This window comes from Crocodylus siamensis, chromosome 6, assembly GCF_052110815.1.
Source record: "Crocodylus siamensis isolate JL-2025a chromosome 6, ASM5211081v1, whole genome shotgun sequence".
NCBI classification, from domain to species: Eukaryota; Metazoa; Chordata; order Crocodylia; family Crocodylidae; genus Crocodylus; species Crocodylus siamensis.
The window spans coordinates 9,167,713-9,192,273 of record NC_143400.1 but is presented as its reverse complement, the minus strand read 5'-3'; the positions used below and the strand labels follow the sequence as shown (position 1 = coordinate 9,192,273).

The 24,561-nt window shown below is 50.0% G+C and overlaps 1 protein-coding gene across 2 annotated transcripts; it reads right to left on the bottom strand.

The window, feature by feature from the left end:
- Window positions 1-1,167: 1,167 nt before the first annotated feature.
- LOC149860912 (keratin, type II cytoskeletal 80-like) lies at window positions 1,168-23,820 on the bottom strand. 2 transcript variants are annotated; one of them, XM_090055970.1, is made up of 10 exons: window positions 21,958-23,820; window positions 17,896-18,717; window positions 14,241-14,476; window positions 10,225-10,285; window positions 9,132-9,227; window positions 6,127-6,291; window positions 5,136-5,261; window positions 4,252-4,472; window positions 3,682-3,737; window positions 1,168-3,592 (listed from the first exon to the last, which is right to left on the bottom strand). In XM_090055970.1, exons 2-10 carry the CDS (start codon window positions 18,211-18,213, stop codon window positions 3,363-3,365), a joined length of 1,509 nt encoding a protein of 502 aa, XP_089912096.1. In that variant the 5' UTR covers window positions 18,214-18,717; window positions 21,958-23,820; the 3' UTR covers window positions 1,168-3,362. The 2 variants fall into 2 exon arrangements, with proteins under 2 accessions (XP_089912096.1, XP_089912095.1); XM_090055969.1 differs by lacking the exon at window positions 21,958-23,820 and adding an exon at window positions 20,628-21,367 and having other exon boundaries at window positions 14,241-14,455; window positions 17,896-18,251.
- Window positions 23,821-24,561: the final 741 nt, after the last annotated feature.

The window sequence follows — 24,561 nt, the reverse complement described above, 5'->3', positions numbered from 1 at the left end:
TGACTTCCGTCAACCACCACCCTCTGAGTCTGACCACGGAGCCAATTTCCCAGCCAGCAGATCGTGGTGGACCTGAGGCCACAATTGGCCAGTTTCGCCAAGAGGTGATCATGGGATACCAGATCGAAGGCTTTTTTGAAGTCAAGATACATTTAGTGCACTAAAACGCATGTGTAGATGCTGATGGGGCTGCCTGCTGGCTAGCCCCACACTGGAGCATCCTCGTGCGCCAGTTAGCCCCTGTGCAGCACATTGACCCAAGTCAGAGCATCTCCAGGCTGGTAGGCTGACCTCTGGGACCTCTTACCAGCCAGGGCTGCTCCAGCCTGGCTCAGCATGCCGCTGTCCCAGGTGCACGTGCAAATGGCGTACCCTGGAGTAATGAACTCCGGTGCAGACCGCTCCTGAGTTTATTCAGTTACCTTAATCGCATGTGTAGATGTGCCCAGTATTGTCTAGCCAGAGGCTTGGCTCCATGGCAGCCAGGGAAAGGGCGGCCAGGAACTAAGTGAGCCTGCCACCCTGCCCTTCCCAGAGAGGGAACAAAGCACGCTTAGACCTCCTGGCTGGGCAGGCGAAGTTGTGCCAGGTAGCATTGCCACAGCAGCTCTTCCCCTTGTTTGTGACATTTCAGAGCATCTCCAATGAGACAACAGAAAAGGCACAATGGATGCTCTTGGGGAAGGCATGTGTTCAATCAGTGCTGGCCAAGAATCCTTCTGATCACCCTGGAGCTCAGTTGATTCACTCTCCTAGCAGGGTATTGGAGTAAGGGTGCACTGTGGGTAAGGAGCTATGTGGGGATCCTCAGGAAAGAGCATACAAATGCAGCAAGAGTAGGTGTCTGCATCTTGGACTGGGAGCTTGGAAGGGTAAGTCATATAAGTGCATTCAATCTCCGTGGGGACACTCTTATTCCAGAGCAACGTGCCCTTAACAAGCTTAATCTTTCTTCAAGGTGAGCATCCACGAGGGAAGCCTTAGCATATGCATGATGCATTCACTTCTTCGGGGCATTCATCTGATCTTCCCCTAGATACCTCCCCTCTCTGTGAGTGACAAAAACTAGGTTCCCTGCTTGCATAGCAAGGAGCAGCCCATTTCTCAAAGGCACTTGCTTTCTGGATGCTGTAAAAAAATCATTGACACCCACCAGTCTTTTCCCTTTCCATGCCCACTTCATACTTTATTAAACAACCATAGCACTGGGGACCTGACATACTGGTTACAGGGATGCTACAGCAATTAGCTACTGTACAGAAACCTGGAAATACTGTGTTTTGCTCAACAGAACTACACAAAGAGGCCCTCTCTGTTAACTTCTGCGCAAGCCCATTAACTTGAATGGGGCTGCATGAATGGAGCTGAATGCTGAGTTTGGCCCTGGTGTGGAGAAATATTGCAAGGCAGGGTGTATAGTACTATGTGCAAAAAGAGGAATCCATTGACCTATCTATATACTTCAAGGCAGATTCTCCGCTGTTATCAGTTGAACCATTCCACTGATGTTAATAAAATAATATTCATTGACATGATCGGGGAGGCCTGGCCCTGTAAGTTAAAAGCGACATTATAAGTTATGACCAAAAAAACATATATACACATACATAATGTCATGTGGATTATTCCATTTAAAGGAAGACCAATAAATAGCCCAGAACAAGCAGCAGTGTGCCCAGCTGTTAATGGTATATACACCAGGCTGTGGGATGAATTTTCTGAGGCAAGATCTTATCATCCCCTGTCTACAAGCCTGGTCTTGCTCTGACAGGGCTTTGCTTGAAGTTCTGCTTTTGCTTGCTTAAGTGCATCTTGAGCATCTTGCCTCTCTGCGCAAGGGTGACTTCTCCCCGTAAGCTTGCAGAGGTCAGAAGCCAATGGGAACCATCAAGGAACAGGACATCCTTAGGGCAGTGACAGCCAAGCACTTTAGGCCAACACACCACTGTCACCCCTCTCCATTTCCCATGGATCACTGCACAGTCCCTGCATCCAATTTTTACATTTCACGATCCTTGCCTTTGCAATTTGAAAACACCTTGCGGTGCCCAGGCGCATCGTCCATGGACTGCAGCTTGGAAACCACTGCCTGAAAGCACTTGTGTAAATATTCAGACGTCTCTTCTAAAGTCCTCTGCATGCCCCACGAAATCAGAGCGAGCGAGCACAGGTAATGCAAAAATGGGAAAGAGACAGGCGGGGTTTAAGATCTGCTTGCGTGATCTGAAGACACTTCTGAGACCTTCCCTACTCTCTTCCCCTTCACCCCCACTTTTTTTGTTTTTTGAGTAACCATTCTGCTTTATAAAACAGTGCTAAACAAAAGTCATTGCTCTGCTCTTGTTTAGCTCAGGCTATATCAGTTTCTTTCCCAGCCTGAAGGACGGGCATTTGGTTCCTGAAAGCTTGTCTAACATCTCTCCCAAGTATGCTGTTGGTCCAGTAATAGATCGTTAAGCAGATCTATCCTCTGCCATGTTCCCTGGACCATCCCAGCTGCAACAACACGAATGCGAAGTAACTGGAGTCACTCTGGGTTTCTGGGAGTATAAGGATGATGAGAGGCAACACCTATAATTAAAGTTATCTTGGCTTTGCCTCACTGCAATTAAGATCAGAAATTTTACCAAATGCCTTGGAAGTCAACGAGGTTTTTCTGGTGTTATCGAGAGTAGAGTCAGGCTCTCAGGATGGTTTGCTGAACATCAGCAAAAGTCAATGCCTTCTGGCAACAAGGAAAATCTCCACCTCTTACCAAATATTCTGATATTAGTCACAAATTCTCCTGCAGTAACCAGTGTGCGCAGGAAAATATCACAAAGTGGGATACAAGCCTAGATCTTGCAAACCTACTGGGCTTCAAACACTTGTATGTGACCCAACATTGACTCGCTGAAAACACCCAGCGCTGCCCGTGTAAGCCAGAAGAAAGGAACAACCTCAATCCCACACACACAAAATAAAGCAAGAAGGAAAGAGAGGAACAGCTTTCTAATACTGGTAAAAAGGACTGTCCTGATGGCTTCTGGTTCAGCATCATCGAAGCTTGCGGGATAACGCTTCCCCCTTCTGCAGGGCTTTGCGTATAAAGATCTTGAAGCATATTAAGCTTCACATGGCCTAAGGTCAGGAGGGATTTGGAAGGGCTTGGATGTGAGAGTCTGGCAAGTTCGAAGGGGGATCATGTCCAATACAGGCTCCCATTTCGACTGGTAGTGGAGGTGCAAACTGGGACGATGTATGGCACGTGTTGGTTGGAAGGGGCGGGCTTGAGGTCGAATCCCAGTTCTAGCCAATGATGCTGGCTAGGACTGGGCATCAGGTGGTCTCCATTCAGGTGCAGCTGCCAGGGTGCCTGGGATTTATTTCTCTTGGTTGGGTTTCTCGAGGTGGCCTTCTACGTTAGACAGGGAACGAGGCTTTGGACGGGCCCCGTCATGTTGGGCTTGTGTGTTTTGGGAGGCCGATCCATCGCTCTGGCTTCTGGAGAGGACAGCCTCCACCGTGCCTCTGTTTAGGTTCATCTCTGTGGGGTTCCCCCTTCCTCTAGGATCTGCTTTGGAAGCTGCTGAGCTGCTGAAGCTGGCTGCAGCTGTAGAGGAGAGAGAGGACGGGAGCAGTTTTGGATTTCGCCTCCCACCTTGCTGCTGGTTTCATCAAGGTAAAGGGATAAATACTTACCAGACTTTGGTTTGGAGTGGATGCTGGTAATGACCGGGAGCACTGGAGACTCTATGCTGTGAAATGAATGGCCGGCAGTAAGGTGGGCTGATGCGTGCCAGACCCTTGTGCAAAATGCTCCCCTTCCCAAAACACGGACCCATGCTGCTAGAAGCTAGCGACTTCCAAGGGATTGTGGTCCTGGATGTAGGATTTGACCCCCTGTGCCATTACTACCAGAATGGGGCTGGCTTAGGTGTAAATGGAGGTGTTGGTGGAGCCTGCGGGAACTTCTCCATGAGCGTGGAGCTAGCTGAGGGTGCAGGATGGTCCCGTCCCCCCGTTATACCACCACCTTTGCTGTGATGTCAAGAGGTACCATGGAGCCACCCCTGGATTTGAAGGCAGTAAGTTTCAGAGCCCGAGGCTGGGTCTCATAACAGAGACAGGGCGCGGGCACAGGCTGGTGCTCTGGGCCTGCTCTTCTGCTGTCCTGAAAGCGCACGGGACGAGGCACAGGTCCAAGCCATGGCTCCCTGGGCAGTTTATGGACATTTCTTCCCCCTTCCCCGGCCAGTCAGCCCGACTCACCTGCTCTCCTCCCCTTCCACCAGCTTCCTGTAGGTGAGGATCTCCATGTCCAGGGCCAGCTTGGTGTTCATTAGCTGCTGATGCTCCTTCACCAGGTGAGTCACATCCTCTTTGCCTTTCTGCAAGGCTTCCTCCAGACTGGCCAGCTTGGCTTTGGCATCCTGGAGAGCAAACTCACCCTGTTCCCCAGCCTCTTTGATGCTTTCTTCCAAACTCAGGCACTGGAGGGTTCAAAGGGGAATGGCAGAGGAGTTACGTGGGTGGCTTGGACCCAGCTGGAAGTATCCACCCCCCAGCATCCTTGGCTCAGGCCTGTGCTACCTGCTGTCTGCATGGCCTCCCTTGTGCTCTCTGGAGTATCCTGTGGGCTGGCCCTACTGCAGTGAGCATCTAGGACAGTGTGGCTCAGCGTTGCCTACAGCTTCAAGCCAGAAGGGACAATGAGATCCTCTGCAGTCTGTATAGCCTAGACTGTGACCTTTCATCCCGATGTCCCATGTCCAGTCTGAGCTCTTGGGGAGCCTCCAGCATTTTGGTCCTCAGCAGATTAGATGAGGGGCAGAGACTCAGGCCCCAGCACTGCCAGGCCTGAGACCAGCCATTGTACCTTTCCGTAAGAAACCATCATAGCAAGCCAAAACCCCACCCCATGCCTCAGTTTCTCTTCCCATCTCTGTGTGTGAGTGCCTCATGAGACAAAGGCTGTCTCCTAGTCTGTGTGCAGCACCTAGCACCATGCAGATCTAATCTTGCTAGAAGCCTTGGATCTAATGATAAATAATAGTCAACCCCAGGAGACTTGTTCTACGAAGGTTGCCTGGGGGGAGCTGGCTTGGAGCGGGGCACAGCTGCCATTTGTCTCCTGTTCGAGATGCCGAGCTCACCTGGCTGTTGAGGGACACTATGCAGGACCTCAGCTTCTGGATCCGTATGTTCAGGTCAGCAATCTCCCGCCGGCTGTTAAAGAGATGGTTCCCATATGTGGCGGAGCGTGGGACGCCTTCGTTCAGCTGCAGGGAAGAGTCTGGCATGAATTGCACCCCAGCGACAGCCCCAGCAAAGGCAGCTCCCAAGACAGCAGGTGAGCTTGTCCTTGGGACTGGAGTGGTTACTGAAAGACGCATCTTTGTGGGGACAAGACCAAGCCTGATGGCAGCAGGGTTCAGAGGTGGGGAAAGGGGTCTCCTGTGGCCATGTCAGGATGGCAAACACAGTGTGTGGCAGTGGAGTGACATGGTGCTGTGCCCTCCTTTCCCTTCCCTTCCTCCCTCTCTTTTCCTTCTCATCTTTTACTCAACTTCTGAGCTCCCCTTTTCTCTGCCTCCCCTCTCCTTTCCCTTGTTCACCTGCTGACCTGCTCCCTTCCCTCTCAGCCTCTTTCCCCTCAATTTGTCTGATTTAATTACTCCATCTGTCTTTCCAGCCACCCAGCCCCAGTCTACCCATATCCCTGTCTCTCTAATGTCTGTCCATCTCATGAGCATGCATCTATTTGATCACAGTATCCTGTCTTTCGGTTGCAGGTGAGGCATTATCAACCAGCTCTCTAATCTACTTAGCCTTCTGCCTGTCCATCCAGTCATCCATCTGTGCCCATCTCGCTCTTTCTCTATCCATCCAGGCTCACACATGCTCCTTTATTTCTGCAGTTGCTATCCATCCATTCATCCTTGCTTGTACCCATCTCCCCGCCTCTAATTGCTATCTATTCATCCATCCACCCATTCTCATGTGCACCCATCTATCTCCATTAATTCAGCCATAGACACACCCATCTACCCATCCATCCATTAGCTATCACTGAGGTTGGTACTTTTTTTCTCTCCCCTTCCCCCCACACCAGCAGTGGGTCTCCCATGCTGGTTAGACAGCTACCTTGCTCCAGATATGTGCTTCTGCTTCCTTCCAGCTCCGAACAGCCAGGGCTTCATACTGAGCCCTCACTTCCTCCACAATGCTGTGCAGGTCAAGGTTGCATCTGCTATCGATTCCCAGGACAACTGAGATGTCCTTCACTTCTGCTAGCAGCTCTTGAAGCTCCTGGATGACAGGGAAGGAGAATAGAGTGGAGCTGATGTGTGGGAAGGGAAGTTCTCATCAGCTAAGCCCTGGCAGGTCAGCTATGTGACCAGCCAAATCTCTCCCACCTGCAGTTTGTCACCCGTGCTGGGTTAGACCACTGGCGCACTGCCCCTGCAACAGATTTTGGTTGTGCATCTTCCCAGATGCCACATTCTCCTCCAATGGGCACGTGAGCTAGGGACGCAGCAGCATGGATTATTTTGGGCGCTAAACGCAGGAACATATTTATACCCTGCCACCTGCACAGTTCGTAGCTGAGATTGTGCTGGGATTTGCTGCTGCGTCCATTTGTTGCAGCATATGCCCTTGAGCACTTGAGCTAACGGAGAATCTCCATTACTCCTTAACACTGTAGGGCTTAGGACACATGCTTGGGCAGTTCTGATTCTATCCAGGAGGAGACACATCTTTAATACGGCATCACACATGTCCGAGAGTGAACCTCATGCTCTTGAGAATGTCTGAACCCGGGCGATGAACCACAGCAGTTGCAAGCACATGCCAACCAAAATACAAAAGCTGCAGCTCCCAGCTCTGGGCCATTTATTTTGATGATTGATACAGTCATGGCACTGGTAGAGGGGAGGATCCGAGCAATGGTGGATGCAAATACAGCTCAGTGGATCTGAAAGGACCCCTAATCCCTACCTGTATACCATGTTTCTCTATACATTGCAGCCAGGCAAGACCAAACCTGAAGGCTTCCTAACCCCACGGCAAACATGGCTTTCATAGTTTTCCCTGCAGCTCAGAAGTCCTCCCCTTCCTTTAGTGGTGTAGCACTATTGATTTCTGCGGAGCTCTTCCAGATTTATCCCAGCAGGAGCAGAATAAGCCTCTTCCAATCCCTGCCTTTCATCTCCATCACTCTGCTTTCATTCCACCTTCTTGTTCCTTTATACATTGATATGCTTTGATTTGTTCAGAAGGAAAAATGACCTTGTTTTCTTTTCCTTTCCCTGACTGGCAGAACAAAAGCCAGGCCAGGCTGGATGATTCAACTGTAACCTTTGAAAAGAAACCCCTTTTCATGGAATAGGATTTTAAGTGTGTTTCTTTCTTACCAGAGCTTAATCCCTAGTGCATATATACCTAGGGGGCATACAAAAGGCAGCTAGCACCTGGATGAGCAAATGCATGCTCTGGCTGGAACACAGAGGGTTGATTCTTCCCCTTCTTATGCCAGTAAATACGTTGCTGCTGATTTTTGCCCAGAATCAGGGGTTACATGCATGTGAAACGGGCCACGAGAGCAGAATCGTGTCCCAGATCATCTTTCCTAGCTCGGCAGAGCGGCAAACTCTGTAGCCTCTTTCTTTGTGGGGGTGGGTTGACTGGGAAGAAAATGGGAATTATTTCCCAATGTCATTAATGTTCTTTTGATTATTTGAGGCTTTGCTGTGGACATTTCTCATTTTGAATCAAATCAGGATGATTTTTCCAATTTCTCTCTCCTTTCTTTCCCCTTCTGCCCTTATTTTGCCAGAGCTTGACAGCATTTCCTGCAAAAAACAGAACCCAAGAGTCTTCCTTCCCTGCTCTAACCATTGGACTGCCTTTCTCCCATGAGCTGGGCACAGGACCCAGAAATCAAGGCTCTCTTTCTACTTGCTAGTCTACCAGGCCTTCCTCCAGCTAGGAATGGACCCCAGGAGTCCTGGCTCCCATTCTGTCCTAATCCTAGTCTAACATCAGGCTGTGCAGCATAAAAGATTTTCTGCTGTGAGATGTGGGAAATGTCAAACCACTAGGACTGCTGACCCTTCCTTCCCAGTGGTGGATTATACTGGAGCAGTGGTGCTCAACCACAGGCTGGATGAGTGGCATGGAGCCAGTCCCTGGGCTCCATGCCACCTTTGCCCATCTCCGTGCACTAGGAATATGCTCCACACTGCCCTGATGAGTGCTGATGAACTCTGTGCCTCCCCAAGCAGCCCTGTGCCACTCAGATCAGCCGCTTGCCAGCCCTGTGCATCCAGTCTAGCTCACAAGGCCTTGGTATCTGGGGCTCCTCCTGGGTTCAGAAAATCTGACAGCAAAGGAGAAGCGATTTGCTGCCACTGCTCCCTCACTGCCATATTTTCAGATCCGTGCAGAGCCCTGTGGGCCAGATGACAGCTCCACTGGCCAGGGGTTGAGACCTCTTGTGCTAAAGAAAAGTTATGGGCAACAGATTAGCATGCAGGGATTGAGAAAGATTTGTACCCTGGACTCCCCCAACAGGAAAAGAGGAGATTGTCCAAGCTGAAGCAAGATCCCTGATGTCCCTTAGCTCAGCCAGGAGCACCATGGCAGCTGAGCTCCATCAGGAGGGAGGAGTAGGGCCCGGGCAGGCAGCTGTCACTTTGCCCAAAGGGCGCATGCAAAAATGCAATCTGCTGCCAAAGTCAACAGCATGCGTTCCCAAGCAAAGCAGCTCCAGGAGATGATGGGCCTGTGTCTCAGGAGGGCAGGGCTCCTCCTAAGTGAGCAACCTTGAGGGTACAGGTGTGGCACTGGTCTTTTCCCCACAGATGCAGTTAGCATCGGTAGATATGCTGGGTCTGAGTTCCCATTGCCTTGTGCTGAGGGTGCAGCAGGGCTCAGTGGTTAGAGAAGTGAGGTTAGGACTGTCTTCTTGTGGGAGCCCTTGTGGAGAGCTTACAGCCTCAGCCACTTGGTGCATCATCTTGGGCTCCTTCTCTGTAGGGCCCCTTGGAACCCATTCCCTATTCATAGGGAAACCTCCCTGCAGGAGACAAGGGCTCCCCAGCCTAGCAGCTCATACCTACGCTCCTGTCCTTATCTCTGCCTTTTACCTGCTCATATACAGATTTCTTCAACTCCATGTGCTCTTGAAGTCCATTCAGCTTTACCTCCAGCTCCGTTCTGTGCAAGGAGCCAGCATCCAGATCCTGCGAGTTAAGGAAGACATGCCCATGAGTGGTTTGCAGGCTGGGCTGGGATTTGTGTCTGGGGCTGAGAGATCTTTCCTACTGTGCACTCATTACCCATTAACTCTGGTCTCCTGCCTGCAGAGCAGGTGAAATATTTTGGGGGGTCCTTCTTCTATCAAGGAAATGGGAAAAATCATGATGTGTCTGCAGCCTGTTTGTCACCCTGCTGGGAGTTCAGGTGCCCCTGGGCTGAGTTCTTGTAACTGAATCAATACAAAAGCCTTGATGGGACAGCATCTGCTCAAGACTCTGGAGATAATACCCCATGCTTTTTACCAAATGGTCTGGACTTCATGTCTGATGCCTTTACAGTGGGGGCTCCTTTCCCCATTATTTGTGAGGAGGGCCCTTTTAAGGGAAGGGGAGCAGCTTACTTTTGGCTCTGCCCATTTCAGAGTATATAAGGAGCAAGCTAGAGTTAAGGGGTCAGTTGGCTCCAGCCTATCAAGAAGAGAAGAGCTTCAGAGCTGGTGGTTGGATGATAGGGCAGCCCCAGGTAAGGGAGGCTGCAGGGAGGCGGGTCAGAGTGGTGAGTGCAGGGATACGAGCTGGGAGGTGCATGGTGATGACGCAGGGGAACAGAGAGATTCAGAAAGTGAGTCTGGACAGTAGAGACCACTCTGGGAGGTCTGATATAAGATGAGAGAAATGCCCCTTACTCATCTGTACCACCAATGCCTTTAGCACCCTAGGTTTTCCTTAGGGGCAGGTTTCCTGCTCAAATACAGACCCAGCATGACTCCACTGTCACTCTGAGGGGCTTCCATGGCTTCTGCTCCTGAAGTACCTGAACATTTTGAGGGTATTTAGTGTTGTGACCCTGCCCTCAATGCTTTGCTGCACAAAGAGGTGGGAAGATTAACCCTACAGATGGTTACACTGAAACTTGGACCATCTACAAGCTCATCTCCAGCCTGGATAGGAACAGGCGGACAGCTAGCCCATTGCTACTGACCTTCTTGAGCTCCATGAAGGTATACTCCAAGCTACTGCGCAATTGCATTTCACCTTCGTATCTACAGAGAGAGGAGATTGGGATGAAATCTTGCAGAATTAAGCTCACAATTATAGTTAGGGCTTTGAAGTTTGGCTCTACCCATTTATGGCTGGATCAGCAGGGCACAAATGTTTGCTTTAGTCCAGAGATGTCACCTCATCCCCAACTGGACCAGTGTCCTATTCGAAATGCAAATGGGCCTTGAGTTTGTAGTAGATGATGTATGGAGGCTATGCTTGTTCTGGAGGAGGAGGAGTTGGTTGCAATGTTTTGGAGAATACTGATTGTCTAAGTCCAATCTGTGCAGTTTGCACTTTTAGTTACGAAGGCCTCTGGCTTGCTACGGTGGCAAAAAGCCTTCTGTGACATACGCTGCTCCTATCCTGTGCTAATCATTCATTAGCACATGCTATTGTGATGTAAATGCGGCCTCAATACAAGGCATAATTGCAATGTTATTCGGTGGTGAGAGAGTTTAACCTATAAATAATACCTTGAATCTAAATGTTAAAGGAATGACCTTGCCCAACAAAGGTGCAGTAGTAATAATTGCATTGCATTCCTCCTTAGTTCCTGTTTCAAGCCATGGTCCTTAGCACTTGGGGCTTTAAAAACTTGTACCAGAAAGACTTTTTACACCTCAAGGGCTAACTTAAGCACCCAAAGGAGTTTGGATGCAGGGGAAAAAGATGAGCAATGGGGGCGGGGGAAGCTGTGGAAACAAAACCAAAAAACAAGCAATGACAGTGTCTCCACTTCACTGCAGTATTTACCTGTTTCACAAGCCCTGATGGCATGGATGATGGGAGGCACATTGGCTCTTCTGGTTTTTCTGCTCCCAAACTGGAATGACAGATACACTGCCACCATGCACGTGTTGTGCTTAATTATAGTCTGATACTATGCTCCTTCATTCTGCTGAGGCCTCACCCTACCCCTTGTCTGCCTCAGCCTGCCAAAAAAGGCTTTGTGCATTGCAGGGTGCTGAGGTCATTTCATCTACGGAGCAAACAATCATCAAACGGGATTGCGGTAGAGCCAGCAAAGCAAGCAATACACCTACTGGGGTGGGGGGTCTTCTCTGGGGCTGGAAGGGCTGGGAACAGAGAGGTGGCTCTTGGCAGGGCTAAGACTTCCTTTCAGACTGCAAATGGATCGTGGTGACCTCTGTACAGATAATCCTGAGTTTTTGTGTGGCAGTCACATAGAACTGAGTATGATGTGGCTGGTTGCTCTGCAACGGAGCGGGGTAAGCAAAACTTCTAGGCAAGGCTGCACTACATGGGTTAGGGGTGGACCAGTCCACAAAGGGACTGAATTGAGTTCTCTTCTGACTCTGCTTCCCCCCTGGCTTGCAGATGTCATTGGGCTGTGGGGACAACCTTCCTTGGAATAGGTAAGATGCAGTGCAACACCCGTGATGGACTTGGGTAGAGGGGTGCTTATGCATCTAAAACTCCCACATCTGGACATGCAGGTGACATGCTGTACATGCAAACTGAGGATCTGTGCACGTATGGGAACAGGAGACAGGCGAGGTTCTTTGGATAAATGTGATGTGTTTAATTAGACCGGGATGGGCAATTATTTTGGGCGGAGGGCTGCTTACTGAGTTTTGGCTAGCCATCGAGGGCTGCATGACAGGCAGCCAGAGGCAGATAAATATTAATTTTCTAAATTGTTTAGGGGCCCTGTGGGTTGGATAGAATGGCCTGGCGGGCCACATCCATCCCGTGGGCCTCATTTTGCCCACCCCTGGATTAGATCAACTAAATAGTTGGGGAAAGTATTCTTTGCCAGCTTTCGGGCACAAACACCCTTCTTCAGGCATAGGCAGAGTCTGCTGGTGTTTGATGTTCCTTGCCTGAAAGCTGGCAACGAGTAATTTTTCCAGCTATTTAGTTGGACCACATTTACCCAAAGAACCTTGTCTGCCTATGTCCTCAAACCAACACAGCTACAACCACCACCCCAGGAACACGAGAGGCACTTGTGCAGGTGCGACTGCACATCAGCTTCTGGTTAGGCATGTACATACCCAGCTGCTTAGCTGATGCAAATCACCTTTGCACCCTGGACTCTATCTCACCCCAGTTGGTGACCTGGCTCTGAGGTGGCTGGGGCCAACAGCTAAGAGGCCTAATCTGGAAGAAGCCCGCTCTTGCAAATTTGGCTTGGGAGTTTCAGGGAACGCGACCGAGCAAGGGTGGTGCCAGGCTCTGGCAGCGAGAAGAGATTCTAGCTACTGCACTGTGTCTAACAAGAAACTGATTTATTTTATCTGCAGATTATATGGCAATTAAAAAAGGAGGTATTAATGTAGCGGTTACCCTAGTCATGCCAGCAGCAAGTTTCTCCCAAGCTTTTTTTTTTTTTCCCTTGGGAAAAGCTGTCTCAGCGTGTTCACAAAAGCCCTACCACTTCTTTAATCTACAGCCATGAGACCATTTACTGCAGGAAGCCAGCTGGTCCAATGGGCCAGCCCTTTAGCAGGGGGGTAAGAGGACTGATGTGTAGGTGGGGACTGCAACTTGATTTGGATCCAGGTTGGCATGTAGTGATCACGCCTCTGCTGAGAGCTCACTGCCCCACCAAGGTGGAACTGCAACCCACGTGGCAATGCCCAGGAATTCATTTATTCCTGGAACTCAGGGTTAATATTGTGATGTGATAGTGATGAAACTTGACTACCTACTGATGAGACTAATCACCTCCTTCAGACCATGGACAAGGGCTCACTGCAGATTACGGACCAGTGGAGGAGGCACAGGGGCAGGGGAAAAACTTCCGCATCGAAGAAAGGAAGTGTCAATTGTAGGTAATACGCGCACATCAGCGCAGACAGGCATATCTATGTCTCTCTGCCTGCCTGGGATATGCTGATGCCACTGAATAAGAAGAGAGGCGACTTTTTGCCCGAGATTGTGATCTGTGGGACTAGGAGAATATGTTTGTATGTATATTGAGGAATTAGACCTGCCAAGATCTGTAAGAACTAGCACAACACTCACTGGGACTTCTGCAGAGTTCGTGCTACCATGCAAATGGTGGAATAAGCAACATCCCTTAAAGAATATTTGATATAGTCAATATTGGTAACATTGGCTACTTATGTGAATTCCTAGAGAGATCTGCTGTGCCCCTGTGCCTTGTTGCTGGAGGGAATGATTAGACCACCGGACTAAGAACCACATCTCCTGGGCATGGTTTCTGGCTCTGCCATTGGCTTGCTAAGGTGTCCTGCACCAGCTTCTCTGTAAATTGAACTAAAATGAAGCTCATTATCCTTTCTTGACTTGGGGCATGTTGGGAGGCTGCTTTTTCAGCCATACGTGCTTGGCTGTGCTTGGAATGACATGTCTGGAGAAGGTCGGTGTGCTCGGCTTTGTGCTCATAGGTCCCTGTTTCCCTTTGGGGTTTGGATCGAATGGTTGCTGTACTTGTGGCTTGTAGATTTTCCATGGAAAATGGCTTTTTGGTCAAATGACGAATTTTGATCAAGATGTAATTTTAATAACCCAACCCATGTCTATCTATCTATCTATCTATCTATCTATCTATCTATCTATCTATCATGTGTGGTGGAAATCTTTCACAGGAATATTCCTCTCTGTGCCTCTGCTTCAATGCTCCCCAAGCTTAACTCTCATCATCACCTAGTTCTCCTGTATCCTGCTTCTCCTTAGTATCTTGCTCACTGTTTCTTTCTCCATGAAAGAAATAGCGCCTCTTTGCAGCCCTTCCCTCTTGTCTTCAATGTCATTAAACAGGAAAAGAGTAAGAAACTGTGTTTGGTTTTTTCCACTATGGAAAGCTCATCTGCCCCCTCTGCGCTTATTAGTATCCATAATGGGATGTATGCATTACAGCAACTTCGTGTTCTTTCTGTTGCTTATGCCATATGGTGGACCTGATACCTGGCAATAGGTAGAAGATTTACCTCCTATTCTCAATGAACATGTGTAGACACCTACTTGGCTCGAAAGTCGTCCATGGAATCCAGCACCTTTGTCAGCTCGGATTCCAGCTCTTCTTTCTCTTGGTCAACCAACTTCATCTCTTGCTCCATTCTGCCCACGTACTCATCGTAGATGCACTTGATGTCCACCTCGGAGCAGGAATTGTCCTGATCTTTGAGGAAGTCCCACCTGGTCTCCAGCATCTTGTTTTGCAGCTCCAGGCTTTGGACCTGCAGAACAGTATCCAGAGACTTTAGGAAGGTTAGTGGTTGGGACTGCATGGGACCATGCAGCTGTGGACCTCCAAAGCTGACAGCCGGGACTTCCCTGCATGAATTCAAGAGGCAAATCTCAATCTAAGCTTTAGCATTCCCGCCTCTTTTGCTGATTTGAGCATATAGAGGCTGGACACAGGGATTCAGATTCCTAAACAGGAGTTTGCCTAATTACCTCTGACTATCTGGGCCTCCAGCACAACTGAGATTTGTTTCTTAGCTGGGGAATTCGGGCACCACAGTCCACTATGATATTCCTCAGCTTGGATGGCCTCACGTGACACTTGCGTCACAGAAGATGCCACTAGGAACCGTTGGCCCTAAAATGCAGCTGTTGACCTTAGTCACTACTGCAGCATATGCCATGGAATTAGCAGGTTTACACTGGAGTAAAGCTGGAATAATGAATCTGACTGGAGGCTTGTAATGTAAAACAACATGCCCAGCTCTGGAGATCTACTGAATAATCCATAATCCTGGCCAGCCATGGGAGTGGGGAAGCCTGGTCATGGACATCACTGTATTGCCATCCACCATCCATTCAAATCTCCCTAAACTTTGTGATCTAGTGCTAATGCTTGGCAGTCCTGCAGTGGTAGCATCTCCAAAGTACCGGGCCAGCTTCAAGCATTTAACCACTGCCCCCTCTTCCCCCTTTTCCCTGCTCTGTGCACAAACCAAATGTCTGCAATCACTTTAATCTACCATTAATTGCCTCCAGTAGTGGATCCTGGCTTTAAATCCATCAGGGGGAATTGCTCCTCCACAACATCCCATGCATCTTTCTATGAAGAGGTACAGCATTGTGTATGTGATGGTGTCACCCCTGCCAGTCCTGTATATTGAGCAGCTGTGGGCTGAATCAACTTTCATGTTTCCATGGGATGGAAAAGACGTGTTGGCCTTTTGGGATAGCATCTGCTAAAGGACTGCATTTTACCTTGCTGCTCTGTTCTTGGTTCTGTCTGGATTATTCGGTAGTGCACCCCTTTGCATAATGGGATCCCACATGTGACTTGAAGGTGTTGCCATAAAAGGAGTAATAGGAAAGATCAGGAGTCTCACTTTGGTGGTTCACAGGCAAAGTGCTGGCTGCAAATATGTGACCACATACAAACAGAGCTGGAAGGGGGTATGAAGCCATCTAGCACCTTCTCTGTGTCTAAACCATCCCTGCCTTGGCTTGCACTTAAGCTCTGCCATGATAGACGCTCCACAACCTCTCTGCAGGGCAGGGGGGAGATCAAAATCCTGATGTTCTTGGGACTAAGAGACTCATTCTCCTGCAAGGAGGTCCCACCAAGATATGCATGAGGATCAAAGAAGTCAAAGCTCTGAGTGCTTCAAAGCTCTGAGTGCTTGCCTTTATGCAAGAGGCACAACTATCCTGAACATCTTCCATCTCCAAAAGACAAGAGGCAGAAGAAGCAAAGGAGCCAGGACTGCAAAGGTGGGAGAAGGGCCCAGGCCTCTTGAGGCCCCAAGTCCAGTGCCTCTGGCTACTAGATCATCTTGCCTCATCCCTGAAGGCTCCTCATGTTTTAAAGGACCCAGTTTGAAGACTAGATGCTTACAGTGGTTCCTATGGGAAGGTCTGACCTGAAACACTGGGCAAAGTCCCACAGATGGATGCAGGGCTCAGAAGGTCCTGGCAAAAGCCAGGTATACAGGGCAGCTGGCTCACTCTCCATGCCTCCCTGAGTACTGCAGAATGATGCTGCCGTGGGGCTGCCGACAGCGGCCTGGGGAAATGGATCCCCAGTCCTCTCAAAGCCCAGATCCTCTGTCTGAGACCACCACAGAAGAGCAGGGCTTGAGTTTGTGAGCTGCCACAGGACATCTTAGCTGCTCTGCTCTGGTACCCCAGTGGGAGGGAGCATCGCTGATTGCTGCCGCTCCTGGGATGTACAGATGGCTGCAAACTTTCTGTTCTGCATCTGGATGGAGGGGAGAGCATGCCATGCTCTTCCTGGAGTCCTTTTCCATATGCTTTGTAGGGGGTGGAGGGGAGAGGACTGCAACATTAGCTTGCTTTCCCTACGGCAGCATCCCTGGGCACAGAGCAGAAGGATTAGCCGCGCATGCCGCTCATGGAGCTTTCTTGCTCCATGTCTGGGGCCCCAGGAAGATGTCAGAAGCGGGAAGCCACCAACCAGCTTTTATCCGCCCAGCCACACACACTCGCACAGGGAACACTTAGCACCTACAGCCTCTCTGAGGACAGTCAGTGCGCTGCTGCGTGGTAGCTGCCATCTGGGTTCACACCTCAGGACTCAACCAGGGATCAGCAATGCCAAACAGATGAACTGCAGCATTTTAAAGTAAAGCTGCTTTGCCAGGGCTGCTCCACTCACTGCCTCGATCGAAAAGGCACCTGCTCAGCTGCGCCCCTTAAATCCTGCTCCAGCCCCGTACTCAGTGGCACCTTGGGCCCCGTGCTGGCCTTTCTGCACTGGGGTGAAATTCACCCAGCGGGTATTTTCAGTGCCCCGTGCACGTGGGAGCATTGTCAGCATGGGCACTTGAAAACGTGCATGGCCTTTTGCACGCTCAAGTGGGCACCATTGCACATCTGGGTGATGGCTTGTGCCAGCAGGCGCTGTTGGCATCTGTGCAGAACGGATGCATGGTGCTGGGAAGGGGATCTCGCGGGGCTCATTCACAGGCCTGCCCTGGGTTTTAAAACAAAACAAAGCAGCACTTTGGCATCGCCTGCCTGGCTGATACACCCCCGTGAAGCAATCCTCTCTCAGGAGATTACTATCTGTTTACAGAGACGCAGGGCTTTGCAGGAACCTGCCTCCTGCGGATGAATTGTTTTCCTCTGAGAAAATGTTCTGCCTTCTCTTGACTCGTAGATGAAAGGGAAGCTTCCTTCGCTGGCCTTGCAGCCCCAAATACCCCGGGCCTTCACAGAGGAAGGTGGTTTCCCTTTCTTCTATGCTTAACTTCTCTCCTCCAGCCTCTGGAAAATAGGCATAGCAGGCACTTTAAGCAGGATTACTGACCCTGGCTGTTGCATTGGCTCTCTGGTCACTTGGTTGAAACCAGTGCCTCTCTTTCATGCCCCGTCTTCACAGTCCCTGTCTGTGGTGCTGAGCCAAGTACCAGATCTGACCCAGGGTCTGTTTCCCAGTGGTCCACCAGGGCAATTACTAGCAGGAGGCCTCCCGGGGATCTCAGGAGCTCCAGCACGGGGCCTGTGCCAGAATTAGCTAATGATGATTCAAACCCATGGGATGGCAAAACAAATTGGAGAAATTAGACTAACATGTAGAGCCCAGGAGCAGCTCGCTGAGAGCCCTGGGCATCCGTCTGCTCCAGAGAGGTCTCTGACAACCGGCAGGGTATCTATCTGCTCCATCCTGGCCACCAGAAGCTGGAGCTGTTCTTACCTGTTTGATTAAGGCCACAAATTGATTGTTGAGGACCTTGATTTCCTCCTTCTCCCGGTTCTTCATGGCCTGGAAGCTGGGGTCGATGTCCAGGTGCAGCGGGGTCAAGAGGGTCTTGTCCACTGACAGGGGCGGGTAGGCAGAAGGCCTGTTTCCACTGAGGCTGGCGGAGCTGAAATTTCGGCTGGCTGTGCTGCCGGGGCTGCCGCAGCCATTGCAGTCCGCGGCGGCGAGGACGGAGCTAGCCCTGCTCATCCTTCCTGAGGCGCCTCCGGAGGAGAGCGAGCTGGTGCTGAAAGCCTTGGAAGGGGCGTCCATCCCGGCTCTCCCGGCGGTGGGCTCCAAGCTGCCTGCTGCTGCGGGGGGAAGAAGAGACGTGGCACGTTTGAACTCCTGCCTCCCCTGAGCTAATGCATTGCAAACACCTGTTCTCCTATGTTCATTAAGCGGGGTGGGTGTGACCACTGAGGTAATCCAGATCAACCTGTTGGGTTTTCTTTTCACACTGCTCCCTCCTTCCTTTTTGGAGCTTATTTGGGTGGAGAGCACACACACACACTGAGAAATTAAATCACTCGCAGCCGGTTCTCACGTGCTGCGAAGCGCTGGCTTCCTCATCCTTAAATGGTGATGAAAACAACAGGCTTTGAGCTCCAGCTTAGCTTGTAGCTAAGTGGGAGAGATGGATTCAGGAATGCGGGCTTGGTTCTTGGCTCTGAAGTAGCCTTATTAACCCAGATGGTCACAGAACCAGTGACTTCGAGTGCCCAGTTGGGAGATACCACGAAGAGGTCTGAATTTCTGGTGTCTCGAGTGGGGCACCTGAAAAGCAAAGCCTGTAATTGTGATGGGCAGGTTGGCAAAGTTACAATTGTCAGTAGCATTTAAGAGCCCAAACCCTATTTTCAAAAGCAAGCTATGCGCTGACACCCAGAGAGTCTTAAGGCGTTTTCATTTCAGACGGCAAATTCAGTATCTTCCATGTTTCAGGGGCATTGGTTGTAGCCATGTTGGTCTAAGGACACAGGCAGACAAGGGTCTTTGGATAAATCTGGTGTCTTCTATTAGACCAACTCAAATAGTTGGGAAAATTCTTCTTTGCAAGCTTTTGGGTGCAAACGCCCTTCTTCAGGCACAGTGAGTGTCTGCAGGTTGTTTTGTGCTCACCTCTGCCTGAAGCAGGGTGTTTGTACCCAAAAGCTTGCAAAGAAGAATTTTTCTTGAACTAATAAAATATATCACATCTACCCAAAGAACCTGGTCTGCCTCTGTCCTTAGACCAACACGGCTACAACCAACCAACACACCTTAAGGCATTTTGGCATTTCAAGCCACCCGGTGGGGAATCTCAAAAACCTCCAAGGCTTCTCACTGCCTAAGCACCTTTGAAAATCCCACAGGGATAAAATCATACTTCCTCTCTCCCATCTCTTTCAATCTTGAGGCCTTCAGGGAAAGGGCTGTCTGGTATTTCCTTAGTGGAAAGGTTTTGTCGGCAGTGCCCCAAACTCTCAATTTCCATTTGGAACTTAGTTTCGTTCCACATGGGTTTGTTCTCCCGCTAGTTGGACCTTCCCCGGAAGATGAACGAATTGGTGATTTGAAACGCCCAGTTTCTATAAATTTAAAGACTTGATTTTGAACTTAAGAAATCGTGTGATTGTATAGAATAGTTTGTATGCAAAGGTGATCGTGTGCAGACCATGAGAAGTGTAAGCTTTAAAAGGACAAAAGCCCAGGAGGCCATCCCAATGAAATTCACCTCCCTGAAATGTTGGTTCCCCTCCTCTTTTTTAAAATGAATTTTTGTCCAACTGACACATTCCTGCAAATGATTTTTAAGAAATTAAAAAGGAGCCTATCGGGAAAGTTTCTAGGGGCTCATGTGTTTGTATAGTATCTAGTATGAAGGGTCTGCCATTTTGGTTGGGGCCTTTAGGGTGCATACACATGTATTAACTTTCTGACAGTTAAGCCAACTTAACTTTCTAGTTAACTGTCTGAATGTACACGCATGTGGAGCGGAGTCGACTTAACTGTGACACAAGATAACTCACCTCTGAGGTGTATTATCTTGAGTCTCATTAGTTAAGTTGACTTGACATGGTGGTAGCCATCCTATGGCTAAGCAGCTGTATGTGTAAATGCTCCAACATGGTTCAACTTAAGTCGATTTAGTTAAATCTCCTTATTTTAAGTTGACTTAATACACGTGTACGCCCCATTAGATGCTACTATGAAATCAATACTTAATAATAATGAGGTTTTTCCAATAGAAACCATAAGTGATAATGGGGCTCAAAGTACAAAATTATAGCTGGGAACTGACAAAGCTAATGGCTCTGGAAAGACAAGGCAAGACTTGCACGCTCACTTTTTCTCTCTCTCTCTCTCTCTCATTATATAGCCTGTTTGTTTGTGGCTTAAAGATGGGCATCTCATTAATATTAATTAATCACATCAGGTTTTTGGGCCAGCAGGCAGGTTCTCTGCTTCCTGTGGTTTTGAGGGCAGTTGTGGTTCCTTAGGAATGATCCCTCTAATCAAAGGGAATGGAAATTAAAGGAGCTGGGCTTAGCAAAGAATTAAATAACTTTTGTTCAGCTGCTGCTCGGGGGCAGGGCTAGGCACTGGTGTCTGCAGGGCACTGCTGCAAGGCAGTGCACAGCCCTGGTGGCATCCACACATGTGGCAGCCAACATTTAAATGCCCATTCATGAAAGAAGCCGCACCGTTAGCAAGCTGGCATCGCTGGGGTCCCATTGGGCAGGGCGGGTTGCAGACGGGGGACTCCAACGTAGTTCAGCCAGGACCCTGCTGTGTGAGAGCTCCCATTGATCGAACTCAGTTTTGGCCATGCTGTTTGGTGGCATGGAGCTGCCCTGCATCACCTGGTCCATTGGCAGGAGTCTGTGCCTCTGTGTGTTGGGTATGGAGGGGGATGGGTGCTGTGGGCTGTGTCCACGTGCAGCATGTTGCATGTTTATTTGGTCTCTAGGCCCAGAGTCAAAGGGAGAGGCATTTCTGACTCAGGTTGCTCCTTCCCTTCCTGTTGATGTTCCTGGTGCTCCTCCTGGGCCAGGTATTTGGTGCAATTTTGAATGGGCTGGTCTTCCTCGGTTGAGCCAAGCTGTTAGCAAACTGGGGGAAGTGATGGATGAGCCAGACTGGGCATTATGGTGCTGCATGGTGTCGGGCACAGCTCCTCACTGTACCCAGCCACCCTGAGAGCTGGGATGCCCAGGTGCCTGGATACAAGCCCCATCACAGCCTTTGTGCCGTCGGCTACCAAAACTGGCCTTGCCTGAAGCATGCCAGTCTAATGGGATGTCAGGTTTGGGTGGGATCATTTGACCCAGAAAGTTACCTGCTCCAGTTATTGGCCCACCTTTACCTCGCTTGCTGGTGTCCTTGATTAGCTAACGAATATTAATAGCTGTATATTGAGCTCAGGATAGCACAGATTACCTGCTCCAAGGGGTCTAAATAGCAGAAATATGGTAGAGAACTTGGGGGGGGGGGTGGCTTGGTCAGGGCATGGGGAGTAGGGTTCACTGGAGCCACATGTGGGTTGTATCTGAAGTGGGTAGGAAGGGGTTCATTGTTGTGGACCCTGGGGTGGCCAGCTCCCTGGACCTCTGCAAACCAAGTCACCCGAGAGTGGGTAAGTCCGTGGAGCAGGGTGCTGGCCTGGGGTTCGGCTCCTGGCTAGCTAGCTCAGTAACGCACATCACAGCACGGGGTTAAGAATGGGGCTGTGACATTTCTTGCTTCCCAGGGATGCAAAGAGGATGATGCCTTCATACACAGCCCAGCAGGGCCAGTTCCTTCAGCCTCCCCTTGTCCCAGTTCAAGACTGGAGTAATTACACTGGTGTGCAGGAGAGCAACCTCCTGTCCTCTGCTGGGTCTCCGGCCCTTCCTGTGCTCGCTGTGTTGTCTCTCTTTGGTGGAAGCATCACAAACGTGTCAGCACCTGGGGTGGGGGAGAAATTACACTGACCATTGCAGAGTTGGAGGGGAAGGTGAGGGGAGAGAAAGGAAAAAAGGAGAGAAGTCTTACCTGCCTGGGCTCTGCTCACTTGAGTGGAAGCTGCTACTGCTGCAAAGCCCACCGCGAGGAAGGGGCATCACCAGATACACTGCTGGGCTCAGCGCTGATAAGTAAAGTATTGTACCTGATTCTTATGGCCAGGCTGCTCAGGGCTGTGTGTGTTGCAGAAAGACTCCTTGTGGGGGTAGGCCCAAGTCAGTGCCTAGGGCTGGTGTCCCTCTCATCCTGCTCTAGTTATGCTCCTGCTCTTTGGTACTTATGCCCCTCTGCTTTAGTGTCATACCTAGTGTCCCCCAGTGTATTCATAGACATTAGGGGCTGGAAGGGACCTCATGAGATCATTCAGTGCTGTCACTTCCATTGTGCAGAGGGATGAAGTGACTTGGTTAAGGTCATGCAGAAGATCAGTGGCAGAGCAGGGACCCAAAGCCAGGTCTGGCAACAACAAGCCATCCCCCTCATCTCTGTCCACCTGTCCAGACAATCACTCAACTTTCTGGTTGGGCCCTCTCCCTCCTTTCTTTCCTGCCAGCATGCCTGGCTTGTGACTCTGGCCTGAGGGGGCTCAGCCTGTGGGTTTCTGTATGAGTGTCCCTTCTCCTTTTCCTTATTGCTCACTGGCAGGGAAGTCCCAGCCCCTTCCTCGCTCACGTAAGTGAGTGGTGACAGAGCGTGGAAAAGAAAGAGATTGGGAAATGCCGTTCCAGCCTGATTCCATGTCCCATCTCCCCTCCATTGCTCTCCTACCTTTCTATTCAGTCTTCCCCCTTTTCTCATGTCTTTCTTCTCTCTCCCCTTCCTTTTACCAGCCCCTCTAGATCGCTCTTTCCCTTCCTCTCACTTTCCCATCCCACTTCCCCTTCTTTTTCAGATGTCTGGCGGCAGCTAATGGCAGTTTGCTCCTTTTAAAAAAGAAAAGACGTCACCTGCAAAGAATTTCTCAGGTGGTTTAAGAGGCAAGATGGGACATGTCTGCAGGAGGATCTGGGCTCTGCACTCAGGAAGGTTTCCAGCCCCTTCCCCGCTCACGTAAGTGCCGGAGCTTTCTGTGCATTAAAAAATAAGCAGCAATAACACTAATTAAAATGGGGGTGAGATCATTAGACTCTTCCTGTTCTTCACCGTCTCTGCAGACACTGGCTTATTTCCTCTCTGCTCTCCATAGGTAAGCCATGCAGCCCACACTCTGTACAAGATACTCCTTGTCCCTCTCGCCTGAGAAGAATTAAGGCTGGGGCCTTGGGAGGAGTTCACTTTTAATGATCTGCTCTGTTTCATAGATTTCATAGACATCAGGGCTGGAAGGGACCTCAGGAGATCATCGAGTCCAGCCCCCCAACCGAAGGGCAGGAAGTCAGCAGGGGTCATAGGATCCCAGCAAGATAAGCATCCAATTTACTCTTGAAGGTGTTCAATGTAGGTGCTTGAACCACCTCCGATGGCAGGCTGCTCCAGACCTTGGGGGCTTGGACACTAAAGGAATTCTTCCTTATGTCCAGCCTGAAAAAGTCTCGCAGTAGTTTGTGACCGTTCGACATCATCATCCCTTGGGGCGCTCTGGTGAACAAACGTTCCCCCAGCTACTGGTGGTCACCCCTGATAAACTTATAGGTGGCCACCAGATCACCCCTGAGCCTGCGCTTTTCCAGGCTAAAGAGCCCCATGGCTCTCAGCCCGTCATCGTAAGGTCTGTTTTCCTGACCTCTGATCACGCACATAGCTCTTCTCTGGACTCTCTCAAGCTTCTCCACATCCTTTTTGAATTGTGGAGCCCAAAACTGGACGCAGTACTCCAGCTGCGGCCTCACCAAGGCCGAGTACAAGGGGAGAATGACATCTCAGGATTTGCTCGAGAAGCATCTATGGATGCAAGCCAGTGTTTTGGTCGCTTTATTAGCCGCAGCATCGCATTGCAGGCTCATGTTCATCTTGTGGTCAATGATGACCCCCAAGTCTCTTTCTTCCGTAGTGCTAGCCAGCGTAGCACTGCTGAGCCTATAAGCATGCTGCAGGTTTTTCCTCCCAAGATGGAGAACCTTGCATTTTTCGGTGTTAAATACCATCAGGTTCTCGTCTGCCCATTTGCTGAGCCTGTCCAGGTCAGCCTGGATCACCCGTCTGTCTTCTGGTGTGGATGCTTTGCCCCAAAGTTTGGTGTCATCGGCGAACTTGGCCAGTCCACTCCTGACTCCAATGTCCACATCATTAATGAAGAAGTTGAACAATATGGGTCCAAGGACAGAGCCTTGGGGGACCCCAGTGGTCACAGGACACCATGATGAGTGACTGCCATCAATCACAACCCTCTGAGTCCGACCACGGAGCCAATTTCCCAGCCAGCCGAGCATGGTGGACCCAAGACCACAATTGGCCAGTTTGGCCAAGAGGTGATCATGAGATACCAGATCGAAGGCTTTTTGGAAGTCAAGATATATGACATCAATCTCATCTCCCTTGTCCAGGTGATAGGTCACCTTGTCACAGAAGGAAATGAGATTGGTCAAGCAAGACCTACCCACAACAAACCCATGCTGGCTATCCCTTAGGATGTTGGCGTCGGCCAGTTCATTAAGGATGGCCTCTTTAATAAACTTTTCTAAGATCTTCCCCAGG